The 22,749-nt window shown below is 31.9% G+C and overlaps 3 protein-coding genes across 6 annotated transcripts; 1 reads left to right on the top strand and 2 right to left on the bottom strand.

The window, feature by feature from the left end:
- Positions 1-1,142: 1,142 nt before the first annotated feature.
- LOC118044340 (mitochondrial import inner membrane translocase subunit TIM14-3) lies at positions 1,143-3,152 on the bottom strand. 3 transcript variants are annotated; one of them, XR_012171403.1, is made up of 4 exons: positions 2,846-3,152; positions 2,649-2,726; positions 1,695-1,921; positions 1,143-1,562 (listed from the first exon to the last, which is right to left on the bottom strand). XR_012171403.1 is itself a non-coding variant. In XM_035052603.2 (4 exons), the coding sequence occupies exons 2-4, from the start codon at positions 2,649-2,651 to the stop codon at positions 1,406-1,408; spliced, it is 339 nt and encodes a 112-aa protein (XP_034908494.1). In that variant the 5' UTR covers positions 2,652-2,726; positions 2,846-3,139; the 3' UTR covers positions 1,143-1,405. The 3 variants fall into 3 exon arrangements, 2 of the variants coding, with proteins under 2 accessions (XP_034908494.1, XP_073269023.1); XM_035052603.2 differs by having other exon boundaries at positions 1,695-1,873; positions 2,846-3,139; XM_073412922.1 differs by having other exon boundaries at positions 1,695-1,873; positions 3,002-3,117.
- Positions 3,153-5,714: 2,562 nt separating this feature from the next.
- LOC118044341 (probable cyclic nucleotide-gated ion channel 20, chloroplastic) lies at positions 5,715-13,243 on the top strand. Of its 2 annotated transcripts, XM_035052605.2 has the most exons (6): positions 5,715-6,139; positions 7,519-7,996; positions 10,221-10,412; positions 10,847-10,945; positions 11,434-11,571; positions 12,927-13,243. In XM_035052605.2, exons 2-6 carry the CDS (start codon positions 7,535-7,537, stop codon positions 13,008-13,010), a joined length of 975 nt encoding a protein of 324 aa, XP_034908496.1. In that variant the 5' UTR covers positions 5,715-6,139; positions 7,519-7,534; the 3' UTR covers positions 13,011-13,243. The 2 variants fall into 2 exon arrangements, with proteins under 2 accessions (XP_034908496.1, XP_034908497.1); XM_035052606.2 differs by lacking the exon at positions 10,221-10,412.
- Positions 13,244-13,855: 612 nt separating this feature from the next.
- LOC118044342 (uncharacterized) lies at positions 13,856-17,790 on the bottom strand. Its single transcript, XM_035052607.2, has 3 exons — positions 17,534-17,790; positions 15,827-15,937; positions 13,856-14,394 (listed from the first exon to the last, which is right to left on the bottom strand). Exons 1-3 carry the CDS (start codon positions 17,648-17,650, stop codon positions 14,128-14,130), a joined length of 495 nt encoding a protein of 164 aa, XP_034908498.1. The 5' UTR covers positions 17,651-17,790; the 3' UTR covers positions 13,856-14,127.
- Positions 17,791-22,749: the final 4,959 nt, after the last annotated feature.

Genomic DNA, 22,749 nt, shown 5'->3' with positions numbered 1-22,749 from the left:
GATTTTGAAAAAATAAAGTTGAATTACAATGGAGTAATTTTACAAAAACAATTTTTAAGGTTGTAAATTAGTTTTTAAGAATATTCGGTGTTTTTATAAATTAAAAGGCTAAATGTAGGTAGAAATAAAGAGGAAATAATTAAATTATTAATAAAATTGGTGATAGACAATTAGAAATTAATACTTCACAGTAATATGGATAAAATTTAATAAGAAAGTTGATTACAATAATCTAAGAAAAAATTATATTAGGATTTTTTAATCTTAATTTTAGTTTATTCCTGATGACTTTTAACCTGAATATCATTACATGTCCCGATGATTCTAGGCAACCCGGCTCTCAGTGAAGTACGTCATTTATGTCCTACTGCATCACATATTCGTCATCTCCCAACAAGATTTAAAGAAGGATGAATTCCTATATTTAAACTGACAGATAAGGTTTTAGGATTACAGATATGTTTTTCGGCAGACTATTAGCAAGCAATCTTTCGGGTTTTTTAGGCTCAATTTGTAATTGAAAATGCAGATTACCGAAGAAATAAAAGGCTTTAACCCTACACTTGCCAGTGAACCACTTGGATCAACACCTTTCAGGGAGTGTGCTGCTAAGGCAAATGCTTCCCGCTGATGGTGTCGCCTGCTGATTGGTTTGTAACAAAATAATTTCTCTGACGTGCCTGTCTCTATTTCTTATACATGACACCTCTATTTTCTTCCGAAGTTTTTATCAAGTTATTTATAATAAGAAATATGATCACATCTTCAGGACATATGAGGGAATATGTACGGCCCAGATGGAAGAACTTTTGCAACATTATCCTGAAGCACAATTAATAGATACATCCTACGGGCACAAGCATTCAAGTCTACTTCTGATAATTGCAGTCTCTGGAAATGGAATACTCTGTTTCTAACTACTCTAAGTTGGAAATGATAACCAAGAGATAGATGTTTCAAGAGATAATATCTGACATATGATTATGATCAACTCCCATCTTTTGCTATGCTTAATTATGCAATACCATTGTCAGGATTTTTTCGGATATTTAGGCAATTTTTCAGTCTCATTCCATATCCGATCATCTGTTTCTATGTTTTAAATGTTCGCACCAGCAACAAAAATTGGATGAGCCTCTTCCTGATTAAAATCAGAACCAATCTTTCTTGTTTATCTCCTTACAGCACAAGTTATTATGAAACCAATAAAAGAAATGATGAATGTTGCAACTTCACCAAATTTTTTTCTCAACCAACCAAGAGTTTATCACGAAACTCCCATCTCAGGGGAAATTAGAACTTAAAAATCCGAGTGTCCTGTTTCGGACAATTACAACAAGCTATGAAGATTACAAGGAAACAAAAAAGACTCTTTAATCATGTATTGATATCTTTTGTGTATCACCTAAAAGATGGAGGCACCCACCTTAGTTTTCCCCGACATGACCTCTTTGGCTTCGTTGATCTTTGAAGCAAGATAATGGCTCCCTCCAGCATCAGGGTGATTTGCCACCATCACTCTCCTATGAGCCTCCTTGATCTTCTCCATTACAGCACTCTCTCTGAAACAAAAGAAGAATGCAGCACACGTATTATATATGCAAGTGAATTGGACAATGTATAACCAGTTCGCTAGTAACCCCAGAACACATCCAACTAAAAATAAATATCAGACTTCGATACGAGCTGTTTACCTCACTCCAAGAATTAAAGCTGCTTCTCTCCTTGTCATCTTCTGCTCGAACCCACCTTTATAAAATCTTTGAACACGCGGAACTACAGGCCGAGCTTTGAATGCTTGCCATGCTCCGATTAAAAATCTACCACTCCAGGCAGCGGCAGCCACAGTAGCACCTAACACTAGAGGAGATTCCTGGACAAAGGAAACAAATTAAGCAGAAGTTGGTGGAAAACCATCCAACTGGTTACTGCTAAATCAGCCTAATAGCCATATTATTTGGTGACAAACTGTTCACAAACTAAATGCAGCTTCTATTCCCCAATAAGTATTGAATAAACAGAGTTTTAGCAAATCTAATGCATTAATTGAAGAATGCTCATAATTTGGAGAGCACAACCATGTAATTTAGTACTATTTCTCTATTTCTTTCTTTCTTTCTTTTCTCATTCCCACTTATTCACGTGGGCATCCTTGTGTATGGTCTAATAACCAAGAATGCTGAGCACTGAGATTGCTGCACTATGTCTACTCAACAGCAACATTGTGGCTGGACTTACAATTCAAACAAGGTGAAAAATAAACAGGCTCGGTATGCATGTAAGTGCTGTAATGAACAAAATTTGTCTTCGCATGCCAAGCAAGAAAGACGAGACTTCTTGAAATGCCAGTCTAATATAACTGAACACGAGATTCAACCAGCATAGCAATATCAAAGATCCAGCGTTTGATAGGCTTTAAGAATCAAAATGCATATTGAGGTTAAAAGCAATATAAGATTAAAAACACTTTAAACTTTAAAACCCACAAAGGAAACATCAAGACAAAGGCTTGTGGAAAGCTCAATTACTCATTCAATGGTCAAAATAAAAGCAACCCATTTAGCAAACACCTCAAAAGACTCAGGCTTTATAGTATATATATCCACTGTAAAAGAAAGGAAAGGAGAAGGATGGCTAAGAATCCTTACCATTATTACTATATATTGTAATAAAACTCTGCTACTTTTAAAAAGAAAGTAACGATCTTAAGAAACAGCACCAAAAATCTGCAATCAACAAAGCAAAATTGAATTAAAATCGAACTAAGCAAAACTATATACAACATTCTTATTCTTATACTTACTAAAACAAATAAAAAAAAAACAGAAAGAAGCAAGAAACTAGCCTTGTTTTACAGCTGGTTAAGCTTGAAGCTTTAAAAGAAGAAGTAGAAATGGCACTTTATTTACAAAAAAATAAAATAAAAATAAAGTAAAGGTTCTTGAAGACAAATTGAAAGTTCGAAACTTGGTGTGTTTCTGTTTCTGGAGAATTTTATTACATTATACTTTTATAATGCTATGTTAAAACTTGGGCAACAAGACAGCAACATGACAAAAACACGGCAACCGCCTCTGAATCCCAAGCTAGCGTGTTTTTTTTTCTCTTCTTCTTCTTCTATCTGGAGAAACCCTTGAGACAAAAATAATGAGCTCAGAACTGGTGGCGATGGGCCTTTATTTCTAGAGGCCGGCTTTCTTGTTCTCTTAACCCAATTTGGGTGAGGAGAAAATATTTTAGACCGCTGTTAGATATTTTTATTTTTATTTTTTTAAAATACAAACATGTGTGAAAAACGGAAAAATCAAATTCATTATCTGTAAAAAATAATAAATATATCTCCATTTAAATATTTATTTTTTTATATCTTTTTTAAATGATTAATTTAAAACTACTTAATTAGATAATGATCAAGTTTGAATTCTCAACTTCATATTTTTAGGTTTTTGTTTCGTACGATTTATACAAAATCATTTTAGTTATATTCATTTTTATTTATAAGTTGTAGAAATAAGTTTTAACTTTATCAAGATTTTGTTACAAAGCTGAGGTAAAATTTTGATTAAATTAGAAGTTAAATTTCTTAACTTTTTACTAATAAATTTTAATTTATTCTACATTTCTCATTTAAAATAATATTTGTTTGTTTTTAAAAATTTATTCTTAATAATAAAACATTAAAATAATAAAAAATATATTTTTTAAATATAATTAAACCATAATTCAAAAACCATACTAGAAGATAGTATCCGCTAATGTAGGATTTATTGTTAAAGAATCATTTTAACCTAAAAATTTAAAATTTTAAATGGAATTTTAAAATATAATTTATATTATTTTCTAACACATTTTCTTTTTAAACTTTAAAATTATACAGACTTACATCATCTTGTGTTTAATTTTTAGCAAATAAATAAAAATAATAAGAGTCAAACTCGTAACCACTTAATTATTAAAACTCTTATATTATGTTAAAGAACCATCCCAACTTAAAAATTTAAATTTTTAAATAAAATTATAAGTATAAATTCTTGAAGCCCTAAATAACTTTTATAATTTAAAAAAGAGATAAACCCTCCCACGGTGAAGCATGACAAGATGGTACCCGTCAATACTGACGGCAAAGCGAATGTGAACGATTATTACTTTATTGTATTTGGTGGAGCATTCAAAATTCTTTAGGAATGTGGGTAGATTTACTATTCTACCCTTAACTAAAGTATCTAATTTGATTATATATATATATATAGTGATAGATTTAATATAATACAATATGAAACTCAAGATTTCATAGCATACCAGACAAAAGAATGCTTGACGTCTCGAATTGCTTTCCTTGGGCAATCTTGAACGTGTTCGATGATGATATCTACCATTAAAATGCTTTATATTATAATATAATCAAAATAAAAAAAAAATTCATTTTGTGGTTTCTTACTTTAGGCTTTGGAGTTTTTTTGAATTGTGATGAATAATAATTTTAAAAGTAATTTTTAATTAAAATATATTAAAATATTATTTTTTAATATTTAATATCATCACATCAAAATCATTAAAACCATCTAAAAAAATTATTTTGATTTTTTATGATAAGAAATTGTTTAAAAACATACTTCGAATGACATGTTGTGATGCAAAAACAAATACTTATTTTTCCAATGTTTTTTAAAATTCTATCAAATATTTTTTTAAATTAAATATTGAAAATAAAAAACAATAAAAACTAAATTAAAGTCAAAAGCCTTTGTCTACCATATACATACTTCATGCCGTTAGTATCTGAATAAATCTAGAGATTTAATGCAGTTAGTATCTGACTAAATACTAAATTAAAGTCAAAAGCCTTTGTCTACTAAATACATACTTAATGCAGTTAGCATCTGAATAAATCTAGAGATTTAACGAGATTTTTATATTAATTAATTAATTAATTAATCTTAGGTCTCCGTCAAACATTTTAATGGGAATAATCACAGTGCAATGATTCAAACTTAATTTTAGTTAGAATTAAATAATGATCAAGTTTGAATTCTCAACTTCATATTTTTAGGTTTTTGTTTCGTATGATTTCTACAAAATCATTTTAGCTATATTCATTTTTATTTATAAGTTGTAGAAATAAGTTTTAACTTATATCAAGATTTTGTTACAAAGTTGAGTTAAAATTTTGTTACAAAGTTGAGTTAAAATTTTGATTAACTCAGAAGTTAAATTTCTAAATTTTTTACAATAAATTTTAATTTATTCTACATTTCTCATTTAAAATAATATTTGTTTATTTTTAAAAATTTATTCTTAATATTAAAAAAATAAAATATATAATTTAAAAATATTTTTTTAAAATATAATTAACCAAAATCCAAAAACCATACCAGAAAATAGTGCCAATGCAGTATCTATTATCAAAGAACAATCTCAACTTACAAGTTTAAATTTTTAAATAAGGTTTTAAAAATATAATTTATATTATTTTCTAATATATGTGTTTTTTTAATTTGAAAATTACACAGAATCATACTATTTTATATTTAATTTTTATCAAATAAATAAGGATAATAAGAGTTGAATTTATAATCGCTTGATCATCAAAACTCTTATATCATGTTAAAAACCTATCCCAACCTAAAAATTTAAAATTTTAAATAAAATTATAAAAATATAAGTATAAATTCTTGAAGCCCTAAATAACTTTTAAAATTTAAGAAAGAGATAAACCCTCCCCCGGTGAAGCAAGAGAAGATGGTACCCGCCATTGCGAACGAATATTATTTTACTAAAGAGTCTACTACGAACAAGTCGGAAGCAGTTGACAGGTGATGACTGGCAACCTGGCATGACACAAGATAGAGAGGGTAAAGTATCATCGTTAAGGTGGGAACTGGGAACGTTAATTAGGTTCTTGTTTGTTCTTACTATGCCTTGTACAATGGGCTCCTAAAACAAGCCAGGGGCCAAAAGCCATCCTCTCTCACCTTGATGCAGCACTAAACTAAAGTCTTCACCGTCTCTTCCAAAGTCTCATAGACGTCTCTCTCTGTCTGTACTGCTCTTTCAAGCTTGAATTACTTTGCTCGTTGCTAGACGATGAAGTTTGGTTTTCTTTGAGAGTTTGGTTTTCTCTGCTTCTAAGTTACAGCAGGTTTGTGCGTTTTTTGTACTTATTTTTTTTGGTTTTTGTTTTTGTGTAGTGAGCTCTTAAGTGGGTTTCAGCAATTTAGCTTAAAAGTGTATCACCCTTTGCTGTTCATGAATGATTTTGTGCTTTTAAAGTCAAATTGGGTATCTGTTCTTGTCATATACGGGCAGTCTCATCTAAATACATCAATGTGTAAAACTAGCTAATAAATTTGTGAATTGTTATGTTTTGCTTTGTCACGAGCTTTCTAATCAAAATGCTAATAGTAATAATCATAGTTGTAAGAAGAAAGTCAGGGTTTACCAAGCCCGAGGCATGGGTTGCGGGTAAGCGGATCATCCAAGCTATGATTTTCTTTAAAATTAAAGCAAAGTTGTTTCATGCCTTATTTTTTTAAAAAAAACTTTGTTTTTTTACAAAACAAACAGTTCCATGTACAACTTGCCTAGGTTAAGCTATGGGTCAGGATGATCTACAGGCCGGATTTTATAACTATGATAGTAATGCTATGTTGAACTAGGTCTTTAAGGTTTTTGCTTACAACGTAAGAACTATAGAGTCTGCTTGAAGTTCTTTTGGTTAATGATGTTCTTACACAACATAGATAAAGTTAGGATTTAAGAAGTAATCAGCTGCAGATTATCAATAGGATGGTCACTTGGTTGATTCAAGATTGAGTGACTTAACGAAAGTATAAAATCAGCAAGGTTGATGCTTATCATGAGTTGTGTAGAGAAAATAATCATTGGATGGCTTGAGTGCTGAAAACTTCCCTAACGTTGCTTGAAAAGGTCTTAACCATTCCAGGGAAGTTGCGATATAGAGATTAATCTCTCAACTACGCAGGAAAATTTAAGTATCCTGAAGATAAATTGCTTGATGGTGGTAATTGTTAAGTGAGACATCAAAAGCTAGTAGTTATAACCGTTTGAATTTTTGATACTTCTACATTCAGAAATAAATTAAGTTGGCAGTTTTTGATAGATCAGGTGCTGGTAGCTAGAACCATTGTATTATCGTAAGTACTACATTGGTTAAATATAACCTTTTGAGCTTGACTTCAGTAAGCTGAACACTTCTTCACCAAAGGTTAAAACCATGGGAACTGAACTCAACTAGAATTTTTCTGCTTGAACATGTTTGGCTCGAATGAGCTATTTTTATAATTAAGAATGATTTATTTATCTCATGAATTCATCAAATCATTACGAGCATAGGAGCAACTGGTGTTTCGCCTGCATTTCTTATTTTTCTTCTCCTATTTGGGTTCCTGCACTTGTGAATAAAAATATTCAGTGTGTTTCTTCATGAATTTTCCTTCTGTAATTGGACATGCATCTATGTGTATTGAATATTGACTTCATTTTCTGTTCCTTTTGTAGGCCCTATTAATAAGAAATGGCTGACCATGAAAAAGATGTATCAATGTTGTCAAACACTCATCCAAAGTTAGTGGATGAAGAGGTGGATTCTCGATTTTCACCATTTCTTTCCAGGAATCAGAGTGCATCAATTTCTATTCCTGTGAATTCCATGGAGTCCTATGGTTTTGAAACCAATCTTGGTGGCTGTACTGGTCCATTGCATAGTGAAAGAAATGCTCCACTGGTACAAATGAGCGGTCCTTTATATATCAACCGTAACACTGAAAACCTATTCCTGGCAAATCATGGTGTAACAACTCGCAAAAAGGTAGAACCCACAGAAAGATGTCAATCTTTTAAAGGAATGGATCCGAGTGACTGGGATGATATGTATACTGCTACAAATGCCCACTTAATGAGGTCTGGACAACTAGGGATGTGCAATGATCCTTACTGCACAACATGCCCGTCGTATTACCATTCCAAAGATTCCAGGGTATGCTTTTGTTCTAATAGAAAAAAATCTTATAGCTTCTAGAGTTGCTGTTATGATATCTTGGATTTTTACTGCTACTTCTTGTTGCCTTTCATTATACAAACAGGAGGAACCGGTTTCTATATGGATTATGATTGAGACTTCAGCCATAAATGGCTATTTTGTTGCCTATATTTTTACTTGGTTGCTTTCGTTGATTAATTCTATCGTAAAACTAGGATTTTCTCCATCACTAGTTTGGTTTCATGATGACCTCTATTGTTATGAACATAGCGAGTGTGGGCCATGTTGTAGTTTGTGGCTCCTAGGTAGATGCTGGAGCGGAACGACAACACCTGCCTCTCTAGGATTTATTTCATGTTTGTTGCTAGAGACGATTAATAGGTTGGGGGTTGCAAGGACAATGCCCCCATGGTACAATAAAAGGGTAAAAAAATATTAATACTCCTTGAACGATTATGATTCCTTAGGCTGCTAGTTTTTTTTGAGCGGTTTAGGGTCTACAATAAATACATACCATGTAATCCTACTTAGACATAGTAAAAAATAAAAACTCTTCGCTCTTGTGGATGTAGAAACATTGTTGAACGAAGTTAAATCTTGTATTGGTTTCTCTCCTATTGCAATGTTTATCAATAGTTGCTGGAGTTTTTTCACATCAGGCCATCATTTCATTGCCATCTCTTTGAAAGTGATGCCTAGTTGCTTAGTGGAACAAGAAATAAAAATCTTCCAGAAGGCTTCTCGTTTCCTTGACATGCTATCCCAAATTGGTTGCACTTGGTGAAAAGATGAAATCTTGTGAATTTATGATGTGATATATCTCACAAGTTAATATAAAAGTTGTAATGGTGATTGGTCCATACTCTCGAGGCCGTGGTGATAGAGTGGCGGAATGGGATTATGATAATAATTTTTGATGCTTTCATGAAGGAAAAAGTGGTGGTAATAGAGGTGTAGATCCAATGGGGGTAATGTTCATATTCTTTATAGTTGACAGGTGTTACATGTCATCAGAGATATTGTGTCCCATTTTCCTCATATTTTGAGCAATATTTTCTTTTAGTTGAGCTAATTAAAAAGGAAAAATGTTACATCGTGGACTGTGATTTAAGTATATATAGTTAGGCAGTGGCTGTGGAGTACTAAACTTGTATTTATCTGAGGGGGATTTGGTTTATGAGCTCCAGTTGCATATGCTCTGTGGGTACTGAACTATATAATACCTAAAAATGATGGTTCACTATAGACTTATTTTGTTGGCTGGGAAGTTGTTAAATTTCATATTCTCCTTTTGATATTGAATTGGATACTATCGATGTGCTTATCCTAAATTCATCTGTTTGCATTCTTCTTTAGATGTAGCCTTAACTATTTGGGAATCATGTAAGTTCTTGTAGTATTTTGGAATGTTCATTTGCATGATTTCCACGATATAAATGTGTGACAACGAAGCTCAAGGTTTGATCTTTGACATTCTGTTGGTTGGTTTTAATGACTATGGCATGATGTAGGGGAAAACCATGGTTCAAGGAGGAGGAATTTGGTGGAGGAAGAAGAAACACTAGTTCACCTTTTGGCTTTTCAAAGTTTAAAATTTATTATATTTTTATGATAGCTTTTAAGATAATAGGTTCGTTTTGTTTTGGAGATTTTGATATCCTATATACATATAGTGAAGATGATGAGTTGATGCATTCACAAAATTTAACCTAAGCTAGTGATCATTGGATTTGATGTCTATGTTTTCGGGTTTGTTTAGTTTTTTGGTAAGTTCCTATGCCATGATTAACTTAGGAAGCTAGGCAAACCTATTTTTTCTCCGAGTAGATTTATAAGAACTTTATGGAAGGGGTTTGCTAGTTTCAAACCAGATCAAGAAGCAGTGTTTTCCTTGTGGGAATGCATTGGAGAGAAAAGTTGTGTATGCTCTTTCAATAATCTTTCTCAGTTACATAGGCTTAAAATAAAATAAAATCTTCAGCATCTACCTGCAAAAAAATTACATTCCAATTGCAGGCGAATTGTGTATCTTCTGAAATTCTACAAGTAGGAAACAATATTCAGCATCCTATGATTGACTTATAAACAGTCTGTTAAACCATTACTAGATCATAGCTTTACTTTATAATCTTGTCCCATGTCTTGATTATTATATATTATAATAATTTTACGGACTTGTCTCAATGTGTTCAACAGCTTTCTGTTTTTGTGCTTCTTGCAGTTTCGTAGTGTTCTTTATGGAGATGCTAAAGGTCGGGCAAGGAGATTCAATGATGTTATAAACTTGTATATTCCTAGAGTTATGAATCCTCATGCTCAAGCGGTTCAGAAGTGGAATAAATTTTTTGTCATTTCGTGCTTAGTGGCGATTTTTGTTGATCCCTTGTTTTTCTTCCTACTATGGGTGCAACAAGTATGTTTAACTTGCTTATAGTTCCAGAATTTATAGTTAGAGTGGCGTTAAATAGTACAGTTCACAGATCATGCAGTTACATACAGCTCTAAAACCATGATTTTAGCAACTTTTAAGCAGTTTTGTTAAATTTTAGGGCTTTTAATTTTCTGTGTTCTAATCATGGATATTCTATTGCTGAGAGGGTCCATGATGAGGTCTTTATCTATTTGTGATTTTACTTGGATTGTATAGAACTTCCAGATTCCACATACAACTATTTGAAAAAAACTTCCATAATAATTGCTCAAAAGCTGTCATTATTGCTAAGATACTTCGTTTGTTTTTGACTTCAATGCTTTATTATTTAGGCATTTCATATGATATTCCCCCCCAACTCATACTTTAGCTTGTATTTTTTTTTAGAATTACATGATTTTCATTTTTGATTGCAGGTAAACAATTGCATAGTTATTGATTGGCCAATGACTAAAACAATTGTGGTGTTTAGGAGTTTGACTGATCTCATCTACTTATTGAACATGCTTCTTCAGGTACGCTAGCTCCTTACATTAATCTGATTTTCTTTCTTTCTTTCTAGTTGTTGTTACACCTGTTATCTTCATTAGTACTGATGTTAATCTTTTTATTTAGAACTTAGAGATCATTTATGGTAGGCTTTGTAGTAACTTCAACCATACACTCAAAAGTAACACACCACTTGACACAGTTAAAGCTAAAAAGATCATGTGAAATTTTAGCCAAAAACTTTCTTTCTATCATCATAGAACTTTTTATGACACGTAAGATTAAAATTTAAAGGTGAAAATGCCTGTGATGGCATATAAAATGACCCTAGTGATGAAAATAGCTCCTATAAACAATGATGAGCTTGTCTTTGTGTTTCTTTAATTATTGAAGTATGATTGTCAGATTCTATTGCTTCTGTCTTGAAGCTCTTTTAAAGTCCAGCTTTGACTGATATATGAAAACTATTCTTAACAAGTATTGATTCATTAATACTCTCATTTATTTTCTGCAGTTTATGTTAGCTTATGTTGCTCCTGAATCTAGAGTGGTTGGTGCTGGAGAGTTAGTTGACCATCCAAAAAAAATTCTTAAGCACTACCTCCAAGGATGTTTCTTTATTGACTTAATTGTGGTATTACCGCTCCCGCAGGTTAGTTATTCATTCTCTGTCTAGCGTGGTAACTATTGACCTTATAAATTTTACTTAGGATTCAACATGTTGTATCTATATTCTTATATTTAAATAACAAGCATTTAAACGTCAAGTTCTGAACCTGGTTGAGGATGTGGAAATTAATTGCTTGTCATTACTTGAATTTGGATTCTAGCGGGCACATGGACAACACTGGGTTTTAGGGTCATGAAGCACGTCACTGAGTATGATTGCCTAATACGATGAGGATAAATAATGTCGTGAATTTGAAAAGAAGACTCGGTAAGCACTTGAAAATGGTGGAGTGATAACGAATGTTAAGTGTTAAATGCTGCAGCCTCTAAAGAGCAATGCTATGATAGACACTTCATGATTGACTTTATGAACACTATCCCAATCTCATCGTTGATCATATACATGTAGGTGCCATCTATCTTTCCTACAATGAGATTTGAAGAGTATCTCGATAACCACTTTCAAAGAAGCCGACTATTCTTGGTGTTGTTATAAATTAAATCATAATAAATTGCAAAACTAAACGAATTCTGTGAGTAGAACTAGACATACATTAGTGTGACTATTTTTAGGAAAATATTAAATGGCAATTAATAAGAAAAAATAAACAAGAATTCATGTGTGGAAGGCTTCATGCATATATACACCACAAAGGCCAAAAGTTATTCTTAACAGGGAGACTTCTATATATTAGACTACTACAACTGTAGATTAGACTTCTTCGTATTGTACATTATATTACTTTGTGCTGTATCACTTCTTTCATGTATAGGACTATTCATGTAATTCTACGTATAATATCAGTATGTATATGGATGGTCTCCATTGAGTGAGACATCTCAATCCCTTAAATCTTTATAATATCCACCAGCATTTCCATGTCCTCAACCAACGCCACCCTTTCTTTGCCTCTTCAACATTTTCAACATCTCTTTTTATACCAGTTCCATCCTCTCTGCTTGCAATACAATGCTCTACCCTTGCACTGTATTCAATCTGAGCAAAATATTAGAAATTATGTTCCCATTATAGATTTCTCTAACTTTCTGATATGACAGAATTTTGACACCAATATTCTTAACATCCATGGAGTTTTTGATTATATTGATGGCACTCAACATGTAGCCCTCAATTTCTTTACGTCTGGAATGGATAGCCTATCGTGAATTCAGCACACACTACATTTCTTGCCATTATAATCTAACTCGGATTCTCTACCAACTGACCTTAAAGGGGGATGGAATTGTTTTTAAAACAATGATTGCGAAATGAACTTTTAAAACATCAAATGGCTTCTGCTGTTCATTTAGACTTTGTTTTGCTTTTGTCTGAGACAGGTATCAATCTCCATACTGGAGAGCCCGTGCTGCTACCCTCATTCAAGTTGCCTGGAGATATCGGCAGAAATGTCTGAAGCATAGCAAGAGCTTTCAATCAAACCATTTTTCAAACTCGAGGGTTTAGATGTTCTTGTATCTTTTAATATATATGGTTAGCATATAATAGAATAAAATAAAATATTTTCGTGATGTACTTGAACGTAAAAAATTTCCATGAAAATTGAAGATAACATGTGATTTAGGAAACAATAGGAACAGAATTATGAATGTATTGGGAAACCATATTATTAAAATTTTTATTTTTCTTGTACAAAGATGTCCTCGTATTCAACATGCAGTCAACATGCTTAGGTTGCTGGGGGTTTTCTAGTTTATGATTTGATCATTCAGCAAACTCGTGATTTAAAGCTTATCTTGAATTGAATTTCAAATTTAAATTTATTTTAATATAGACCAATCGATACCCAGGTAACTTGCAGCTAAGATAACCGGATCAAACCTGGTATACATTTCATAAAATCAAAAGCAAATATTGTTTATAAAAAGAATTGAAATAGTATCATTTCGAATAAAAATAAAGGCTTTCTTTCTGAGAATCTGACTCATCGTTGAGATTACATATATGATTAGACAAATCTCAAACCAAACAAGGCATCGGTTGTGATTTAGTAAGAAAACTTTCACAAAAGAAAAACCTGGTTAAGAAATCTGGGCATGAGTTATCATTGACAATAATCAACCTGGACATTGCGAGAGTGTTGATTAATCAAAGACAAGAACTGATGGAGACTCTGGTGTGGGTGTTTAGATGGAAAAGAAAAGGGGAATCTAAGCAGCAAAGTAATTGTTTTTGGCTTTAATCAAGACATCAAATCTAAAATAAATACCTCATAGTCTACTTGTCTATATGGGAGCAATTCTATCAGTTCAATAATAATAAAAAGTAAAATTTTGAGAGGCAAAAGCAACACACCCAAGACGCAAATCAATCACAACAATCATTCTTGTAGCAACACCTATCATTGCTATGTATTCCAAGTACAATAAGGATAACTAGAAGCTATAAAATGCTGGCTCAATTATTCAGACTGTCAGGGTGGTTTACGTTGGTTCACGTGATTGTATCAAAACTCATGAGCACATCCAAAAATTGTCACCAAAGGAAGGAGAGAGACGCATTTACAAAAACCAGATCTAGTCATCTTATCTGTGCGTGCTGCTTGGTCGCGGGTTCCGTCTCGTGGTTACTTTGATTTGCATCTGCATCGTTCACATTTGCTTTTCTTTCTGCATCTGCATCATTCACATTTGCTTTTCTTTCTGCTTCATATTTCTCAAGCAAGGCCCGTGTTTGCATAGCCTTCATCATATCCTTCATTGAATTCTCCTCTCCTTCAAGTTGTGTCTTCATTATAATCTCAGCTTGCTTATTGATTGGCTTAAAGTAATCATCAAATGTGGCCTCCTGCACATCAGTAGGACGTTATTCCAACCTTGGATAGAATCACACTAAGAAACGCCACCTGGCAGGGTGATGAGGGGACAAAAACATAAGTTTTAACTTTAGGTTCAAACAAGTGAAAATGACCATTGAAAAGCAACAGTGAAAATGATTATTGAAAAGCAACATGATGTGAAAAGCATCAGGAATATGACCTGGCAAAATTAAATATGTAAAAAGAACTAGCTTTCATTTTGAGATAAAAGTCCTTAGATACACCTCTCAAAATGTTAAAAGTAGAATTGAGGCGTTCTAAAAATAAGGACTCTTTAGGGTTGCTGTAAAAATAAGAACTCTTTAAGGTTGCATTTGGTTAGTGTCTCAGGATGTAAATGATATATACAAAAGAGACAAGAATATATTTGATTGAAGCATAGACAAAAATATAAAATACATTTGTCTTTGAGAAAATATTCGAGTGAATTTATATATTTTCAAAACATGAAATACAGGAGACATGTCCTCTTTGTCCTCACTATTTCTGTCTCTTTTATCCTGACAGTATCCGAACACTATCTACGAGATGAAAGATGAAGTACTTTTGTGTACAAGCAATGTAAGAATTAAAAGAATGATGAACTAGGAAAAAGAATGGGAGTAGGAGAAGTACATATTAATGGTATGAAACATATGCAACAGGGAGCGATTCTTTTTACCCTCAATTCATCCCTCTAACTCAACATTGCTACATTTCACAAAAAATCTCTTCCTTGAAAATCACACCCATCAACATTCCTTGACTACTTCCCTTTTCGAAACCTCACCCCACTCATATCTTGGACAATGTTTCACACATATCACACTATGTACTCCCATCCTTAACTACCACATGCATTCCAGCTTACTAGGATCATCACCCACTTCATCCCACACCTATTCCTAGTCCCTCTTTCTCTCTGCTCGGGCATTGGTTGTATGCACACACAATCTCCCTTCACCAAAATTAAGAACCCAGGAGTCCAAAACATCAAGTTTTATATGAAAAGACTTATCCATTGTTCAGGTGTGTTAGCACATTACTCCAATCTGTTCATGTTTTCTCACAGGTATACTTCCCAAAATGAGATCATCACTTACCTAAAAGCATGTAGGTCAATAATAAATTGTGAGTAAAGACGGTCATAAATAAGCATAAACTTACTACAGAACTACACATAAATATCATACGTTGTCTGGTAGCAGATCAAGCCTAGAAATTTCTCAACAAGCCTTAATGCTTAAACTTTTTCTCTATAAGGAAACTCAAGATACATAAAATACAGGCAAGTAGTTTGTGGGATTGTTCATGATATTGACAATGAGATCAACATTGTAATACAGAATTCACAAAAATAATCTGAAGAGAACCAACAGTTCGATAAAATAAGATAAATGTATCTAAAATCTCATTACTTACAATTTCATCTATCTTCTTGTTCAAATTTTGCATTTCCTCAACCATACGACGAACCTCTGATAATATGAACTGCTCAGGTATCTTTCTCAAGGCTTCCTTTCTTTCTTGTGCCTGTACAGAGAGAGGTCTCATTAAGATGGAATATAATGTGGAAGCAAATGATCGGGGTTTCAGAACAATAGGTGAGGACAATATACATATACTCGGAAAGATAAAATGTGAAATGGCAAGAACAGAAAAGAGCAAAAAGAAAATAATAAAAAAGAAGTTTATGATATATGAAATTTGAGTCAAGATGTAAGCAAACCAATAGTACTTTGCTTAAACAGGATTATCAGATTATAAAATACTGCTGTGAAGGAAGATCTTAATTGTCTACTCACAACATCAGGAGTTCAGATTTGTATTTAGTTGCCTTGATTGAAATCATTAACTTTATAGGCCATTGGGAAGTTTAAATTACTATTCCTTCATTCATACATAGATTGAAGCACACTAAAAGTGGTCATGGTTGAATTTTCCTGTTTGTCGCGCTTCTGTAACATTTAACTCCACCAATGCTCTTTTACTCGTAGATCAGGTCTAGTTCAAAAGCACGCCTATAGGAGCAATAGAAGTATTTCAATAATTCAATGTAAGGGGACGCTTATACAATTGAAAAGACCTTACTGTCAAAAGAATATAAAATCCTTTTCTATTAGCTTGTGACTCAGTTCCTCAATCTAATGCTGGTTTCATTAATCATAAACATAGTGTACATAATGCAAAGAATTAAGCAGCAGAGATTTAGAGGAAAATAAAGAACAACTTGAACTCTATTGGGGGTCTTCAGTTTTAAATTTTTATTCTAAGCTATCATAATAGCTCACTTAGTCCATTCAGTTTCACCATCAACATCAATTTCTAACAAAGCTGTCTAAAAGTAGAAGCTTTTTATTCATCTTGGTGGTACCAATGATAAGAAGTAAAATAAAGGCCAAAAACAACATAAGGAGAAAGATCAATACCGGAAAAGTATTACAAATATACCATTTCCATGGTTTAGAAGTCCTCAAAATGAAATGGTTTATCGAGCAAAGAACCGGAGGAACTTAAAAGTGCAAAGGAGATATAGTCTATCAGCGTAATCAAACTTAACCAAGCTTAGTCTCGAACTAAACAAGTAATGAGATACAACATGCTGAAGGTCCTGCTTGTCAACATCACACACACACACACACACACACACACTCCTGCACTTGTTTTACCATCATCAAACAATTATTTCACATGAATTGGAGCATAACCATCGATGCGTAAGACATTCTCTTGTAGGTCCAGCATACAGCTCTACAACTAGCACCATAGTGTTGAAAATACCAAAAACACTTCATATTACATGAAGATAGACACTCATCTAACAATCAAATACATCTCCGTAAAACTATTCCACCAATTGAAGCCTACACTTCCGACGATTTTGGGCTACACCTGGAAATATGTAAATTGTCCAAGCAAGGATTTTGCATCTTTTACAACCCTAAAACAGATTGCACACCATCATCTTTACCAAAATGCTTGAAAAAATTCCCCGTTGTTTAAAATGCAAGAACAATTATTATTATATGCTACTCATGGGGATTGCAGTAGGTGGAATTCACTACAGTTAAGAAAAAATAAAAGGTTTAGGACAGCAGTAAATCTAAAAACATTATAGAAACCTAGTACCTGACGGAGACGCTGCTCAAGTTGTAATCGATGATTTCGGATTTTCCGTTCTTCGTAACCCGAAAGAACCCTGATATAGAAAAGGGCTCTTCTTCCAAAATCCAACAACTTCTTCATCTTCTTTATATATAATTCAGCTACAAACTCTCCACTTGCATCAACAAATCTGCAACAATCACACCTTGTTCATCAATTAATACAAAGCCAGTCACTTCCAGATTCTGATTCACTTCTCAAACCCATCAATTTCGATCTGGGTAATGTAAGAAGGATTCAAAGCACTTGCTTTTTTCCATGAATGATCAGGGCCCATGGGTATTGACTATTGACATCTGGGTCCAAGTTTATCAAGCTCAGGGACCAATGGGCCTGGACTATACTTAGCCTTATAAGTATCCAGTTATTATGATTGTTTTTTTCTGGATCAGGGTTACGGGACCAGTCCGCTGGCTTAAAAAAATAACCAATCCTTTTTAAAAAAGTTTGGAATCAAGACCAAACTAAATCAGTTCAAACTTGGACCCGTTTATTTTAAAATATTTTTAAATAATTTTTAATTTAAAATAATTTAACTTCAATAAAATTTTAAAATATTATAAAATTAAAATATTTTAGCACAAATATTTTAAATATATAAAGCTAAGTCAATATTATCAAGGCTAATAGGATCTAAAGCATTCCTTATTTTGCTCAAATTCCTACAAAGTATAAATTAAAAAAAAAACAACATGAATATAAATCATATATATTATTGATAAATCTAATTTTAAAAAATTAAGATCATTGTTAATGAAAATAGTAATAATAATTTCTAATATTATTATTAATATCATTGTTATTGAAAATAGTAATGAAAATGAGTTTTTTTATACTTGGGTGGTTTGATTAATTTATTTGAACCAGGTTCAATTTGATTCAATGGCTTTTCAAAACCAGAATGGAACATGTGGAATGAAACCGGAACATTCCGGCTAGAATTTAGCCAAAAAATCTGGAACAGACCGAGACTTAAAATGAAATGAAAATTATTCCATTTTGTTCTATTTTTTAAATTGATATAAAATATTTCAACCATTTTAGATGAAACAAAACAAAATTAACAACCTTGTTCAAACCAATATTTTACTCATAGTAACATGCCTTTCCCTCCTCCCATATTAAACTCAATTACACTAGCTAAAATGCACAGGTGCCCTGGGAGAGGATTTTTTTAGAGGAATCCTATGAATTAATTAAGCAAATCCTTACATAATATAATTAGAGTTGTTTGTTTGTGTTTTAAAAAAATAGAAATTTTTTATATTTTTTACTTTAAATTATTATTTTTATATTTTTTGATTATTTTTGATATGTTAATGTAAAAAATAATTTAAAAAAATAAAAAAATATTTTGCCTTTCATCAAAGCGCCTTTGAAAAGATTATTTATTATTTACCTTTATTTTAAATTAATTTTTTTAATATTTCCAGATTATTCAGATATGATAATATCAAAAATAGTTTTTTAAAAATAAATTATTTTAATATATTAAAAAAAAAAAACAAAACAAAACAAACCATTTACAGTTTACACTCTCAGTCATCCCATTGGTCAACGATGAAATTAGGGCTAGCTTATGTTACCGAACCTTTAAAATTAACGACCACGTGATCTCCTACAGCCGCAAGCAACATCAAGTAATTTTCTCAGAAAGCAAAGAATAAGCCTCATCCCATATCGTTAAATCCTTGGAAAAAAAAAAAAAAAAAACCCAGAGAAAACAGTAAGCATGTGATTTCTCCTCAGTTTAATAATGTCATATAATTATCTTTCAAGGGCAAAAAAAACCTTCCCCCAATGCCCGTAAAAAGTACTAATTCAAGGAGGTTTTTTTTTTTTTTTTTTTTTTTTTTTTGACCTTCCAGAACATAAAATATTCAACCTTTGTACAGTTGAATTAGGTGCTCATAAATTACTCTTTGCATAAGCAGCATGCAGGCACATCGAAATTAGAGAAAATTCTGGTATCACCAACTTGAAGAATAAACAAAACTTATTGATCTACCCATCATCAATCACGGCTGGGTTTGATTTATGAAAGACAAAGAGACTGAGAGATTCAAAGAGGCAGAGAGCTTGAAGGGCTGCGCAGATTGAGAGAGAGGAAAATATAGAGAGATTCAGAGAGTGTGAGCGTCTGAAAGACAGAAGAGAGCTTGGGGGAGGGTTTGATTAGGGTTAGACAAAAGGAACTTTTAATATTTATACTCCTAATTTTTCTTAAGCAAGTTCAGTTGGTTTGAATCAGTTTAGTTAATTTAAATCAGTTTTAATCTTTTAAAACTAAAATTAAACTGATATTTTTGTAATTAATTCATTTAAATTTTTTTTATGAATTGATTTTTTTTTTTTGTCGATTTAATCAGTTTTTTCTGTTAATGTTTTCTTACCCCTACTAGCACCAAGACGCCCTTCGTTATTTCTATTCTTTAACATCCTCCTGGGTCAATTATTTCTTTTAAAATTAATATCATAGATATAACATTTATGATAGTTTTAATATAAATTAACAAAAAAAAAAAATACTTTTTAACTCAATGAAGAGTATCCCTATTGAGTAAAAAATAATGTTTAAGTAACGCCATAGTTTTAATATATAACTAAGCTTACTAGGTTCAGATCATCAATACACAGAGTTTTGTGCATCTAGCTCGGCCTAATTCTTTGTACTAATATATCTTTTTACTTTATTTCTATTTATTTTTAATTTATTTATTCACCCATTTCATTTAGTTTTTTCAATGAAGAAAGAAATTAAAAATTCATATATATACATAGAGACCAATAGAATTAAAAAATAATAAGAATTGAATTTATTATCAGTAGTTGATTGGAACAATAACTATTATTTATATTTTTAAGAAAATGGAAGCACGCTCATCCATCAAAGAATGAAAAGAAGAATTTTGTAAACGTGAAAATAAAATAAAAAATTAAATTGCATATAAGTTAATGTAGCTATAAACCCTTTTATTTTAAGGGTACGTAGCTATTATTTATGTTTTTTTTTTTTTAGGGGTACGTAGAAGTATTTATTCCCTTTGTTTTCACATTTTTGTGACTTGTTTCTTTCAATGAAAAACAAATGATAAAGAAAGCTAGCATGGATACAATAGTCATTCTTTTAATTTCATCTTTCTACCAGCACTCAATCAAAAAAAAAATAGAAAATTAAAAAAAAATAGGGGGAAAAATTGAAAAATAAATCTTGTAGTTATGTTGGTAATTGGTGCAACTCTGCTTTATTACATGATCATTACTAAAGATGTTCTTCTAAACTTCAGTCACTGCATTTCAGTCCCTACATTAAACTAGGATTAATTTGTTCTCACGTATAAAAATACTAATATTATATTATGTGTACATGACTCAAGAAATCACTAGTCTTGCTTGAACAAAGCGATGCAGGCTCCATAAGCTTGGCCCACAAAGCCCTTCCTTTATGGAAAAGATATAAAGAATCTGGGCATGGATAGGCAAGCTGCCATTGCAGATGTTTTAAAGCTATCAAACCTTGTTAGCTCGTGCATGTAAATGCATGGGCATGGAGTAGTTATAACTACGTGAAGCTGTGAAGAAACACCACCAAAACCAAAGCTCATCATCATCATCTTCTGAATCATGCGAGCATTAATTCAATGGCTGCTTCAGGCCTTTCTGCTGGTGAGGAAATTGAGACAAACTTCAGTTTCAGACACGGTTTTTGGTGCTTGTCCCCCCAGCCGTGTATTTAGTTAAGGTCATATGTATAAGATTTGGCGAGGCAATCAAATTTAATACAGCTGAAAGATGGTGAGGAATTAATTATCAAATTAAAAACACCATATGAATGGACCATGTAATTTGTTAGAGTATTTAAGTGATATAGTTAGAAAGCATTATGCCCAGTAGCTAGTTAGGTTAACTCTATCGACTTTGCTATGGCTAGGTCACTCCACCCGTCGTCACAGTACTGAGAATTTAAGTCAACATCCTGGGTTTTTCAACAAGGGCCGAATTTATATAGTTCAATATACATGAACATGGTTTTTATATTTAGGGTTCCTAAGATCATTTTAACAACCCTCCAAAGAGTTGGCTTAATTTGCAGTATAGTCTACCCATTAAACCGAAAACCTTCTTTAAATGATGAGGATACACAGTATAATTAAGTTTTGCCGATCAATGTTGTATACCGTACGTTCTTCAACAAAAATGAAAGCTATGATCTTCAATATGTGTATAATATAGAAAAAAATGTCAGATTTGTTTGATATTTCACTTTAAATCTCAAATAAAATTAAATGATATATATGAACTTTCAATGACGTTAGAATTGAATAAGCAATGGAGCTATAGATACAAGCCAACAACCGCTTCCCCATTGCTTAAAGGCTATACTTTGTGTTAATTTATTAGCTATTATGACTAAGTTGCGATGAGTTATTGAAATGGTTTATCATCTTTAATGTCAATGCAAAAAAAATCTGTATTTTGTGGTTGGTGTTAATTGAATGTTATATTGACACGTAACGCAACGATATATTAAAAAGTTTGAGTCTCGCTATCTAAATTTTAAAAAAGTCAACACGTTTTAATAAAATCATATATTTAGTGAGTGTTTGTTTTTACTTTTGAAAATGCTTTTTAAATTGTTTTTCATTTGAAAATATATCAACATGATATTTTTTAATGTGTTTTTAATTGAATTTAATGTAAAAATATTTAAAATACAAAAAAAAAATTATTTTAATATATTTTTAATTAAAAAACGCACTACACCACAATACTAAATACACACTTAATCATACTTGAAATCTCAAGAAGCTTTAATGGTGTAGAGATAAGTTCAAGAATGTTGCAAGAAAAATTGAGAGAAAAGGCTACAGTACATTTATGTAGTGCTATATATGATCAACGCAAAATGATTAAAAGTTGGAAATATTTCACTTTCAATTTGAAACAATTCACTAATACATCCAACATTATGTTATAGATATCTTTGAAATAACCAAGTAGTTTCAAGAAAGCACTGAAACTAATTTATTTGTGAAAATCAGAGGTTAATTGATGGCCTTTTTATTAGGGTTTAATTACTCTATATATATATAGCTTACTAGCTAGAAGTTTTTTAACAATGTTTTAGCTAGCAATATCGCGTGATTAACCTACCATCACATTTGTTAATTACAATCAAA

The sequence above is a fragment of the Populus alba genome, chromosome 12 (genome assembly GCF_005239225.2).
Source record: "Populus alba chromosome 12, ASM523922v2, whole genome shotgun sequence".
Classification (NCBI taxonomy): domain Eukaryota; kingdom Viridiplantae; phylum Streptophyta; class Magnoliopsida; order Malpighiales; family Salicaceae; genus Populus; species Populus alba.
Note: the sequence above shows the minus strand (reverse complement) of the source record. Positions and strands in the feature narration are given on the sequence as shown.

Excerpts from the sequence above, each read along its gene's own strand:
- LOC118044341 (XM_035052605.2), top strand. The coding sequence starts at position 7,535 with ATGGCTGACCATGAAAAAGATGTATCAATGTTGTCAAACACTCATCCA. Across the intron at positions 7,997-10,220 it reads ACCATTCCAAAGATTCCAGG|TTTCGTAGTGTTCTTTATGG; the intron begins GTATGCTTTTGT and ends TGCTTCTTGCAG. Across the intron at positions 10,413-10,846 it reads TCCTACTATGGGTGCAACAA|GTAAACAATTGCATAGTTAT; the intron begins GTATGTTTAACT and ends TTTTGATTGCAG.
- LOC118044342 (XM_035052607.2), bottom strand. The coding sequence starts at position 17,650 with ATGAAGAAGTTGTTGGATTTTGGAAGAAGAGCCCTTTTCTATATCAGG. Across the intron at positions 15,938-17,533 it reads TTGAGCAGCGTCTCCGTCAG|GCACAAGAAAGAAAGGAAGC; the intron begins GTACTAGGTTTC and ends CTCTCTGTACAG. Across the intron at positions 14,395-15,826 it reads ACAAGAAGATAGATGAAATT|GAGGCCACATTTGATGATTA; the intron begins GTAAGTAATGAG and ends ACTGATGTGCAG.
- LOC118044340 (XM_035052603.2), bottom strand. Across the intron at positions 1,563-1,694 it reads GCTTTAATTCTTGGAGTGAG|AGAGAGTGCTGTAATGGAGA; the intron begins GTAAACAGCTCG and ends CTTTTGTTTCAG.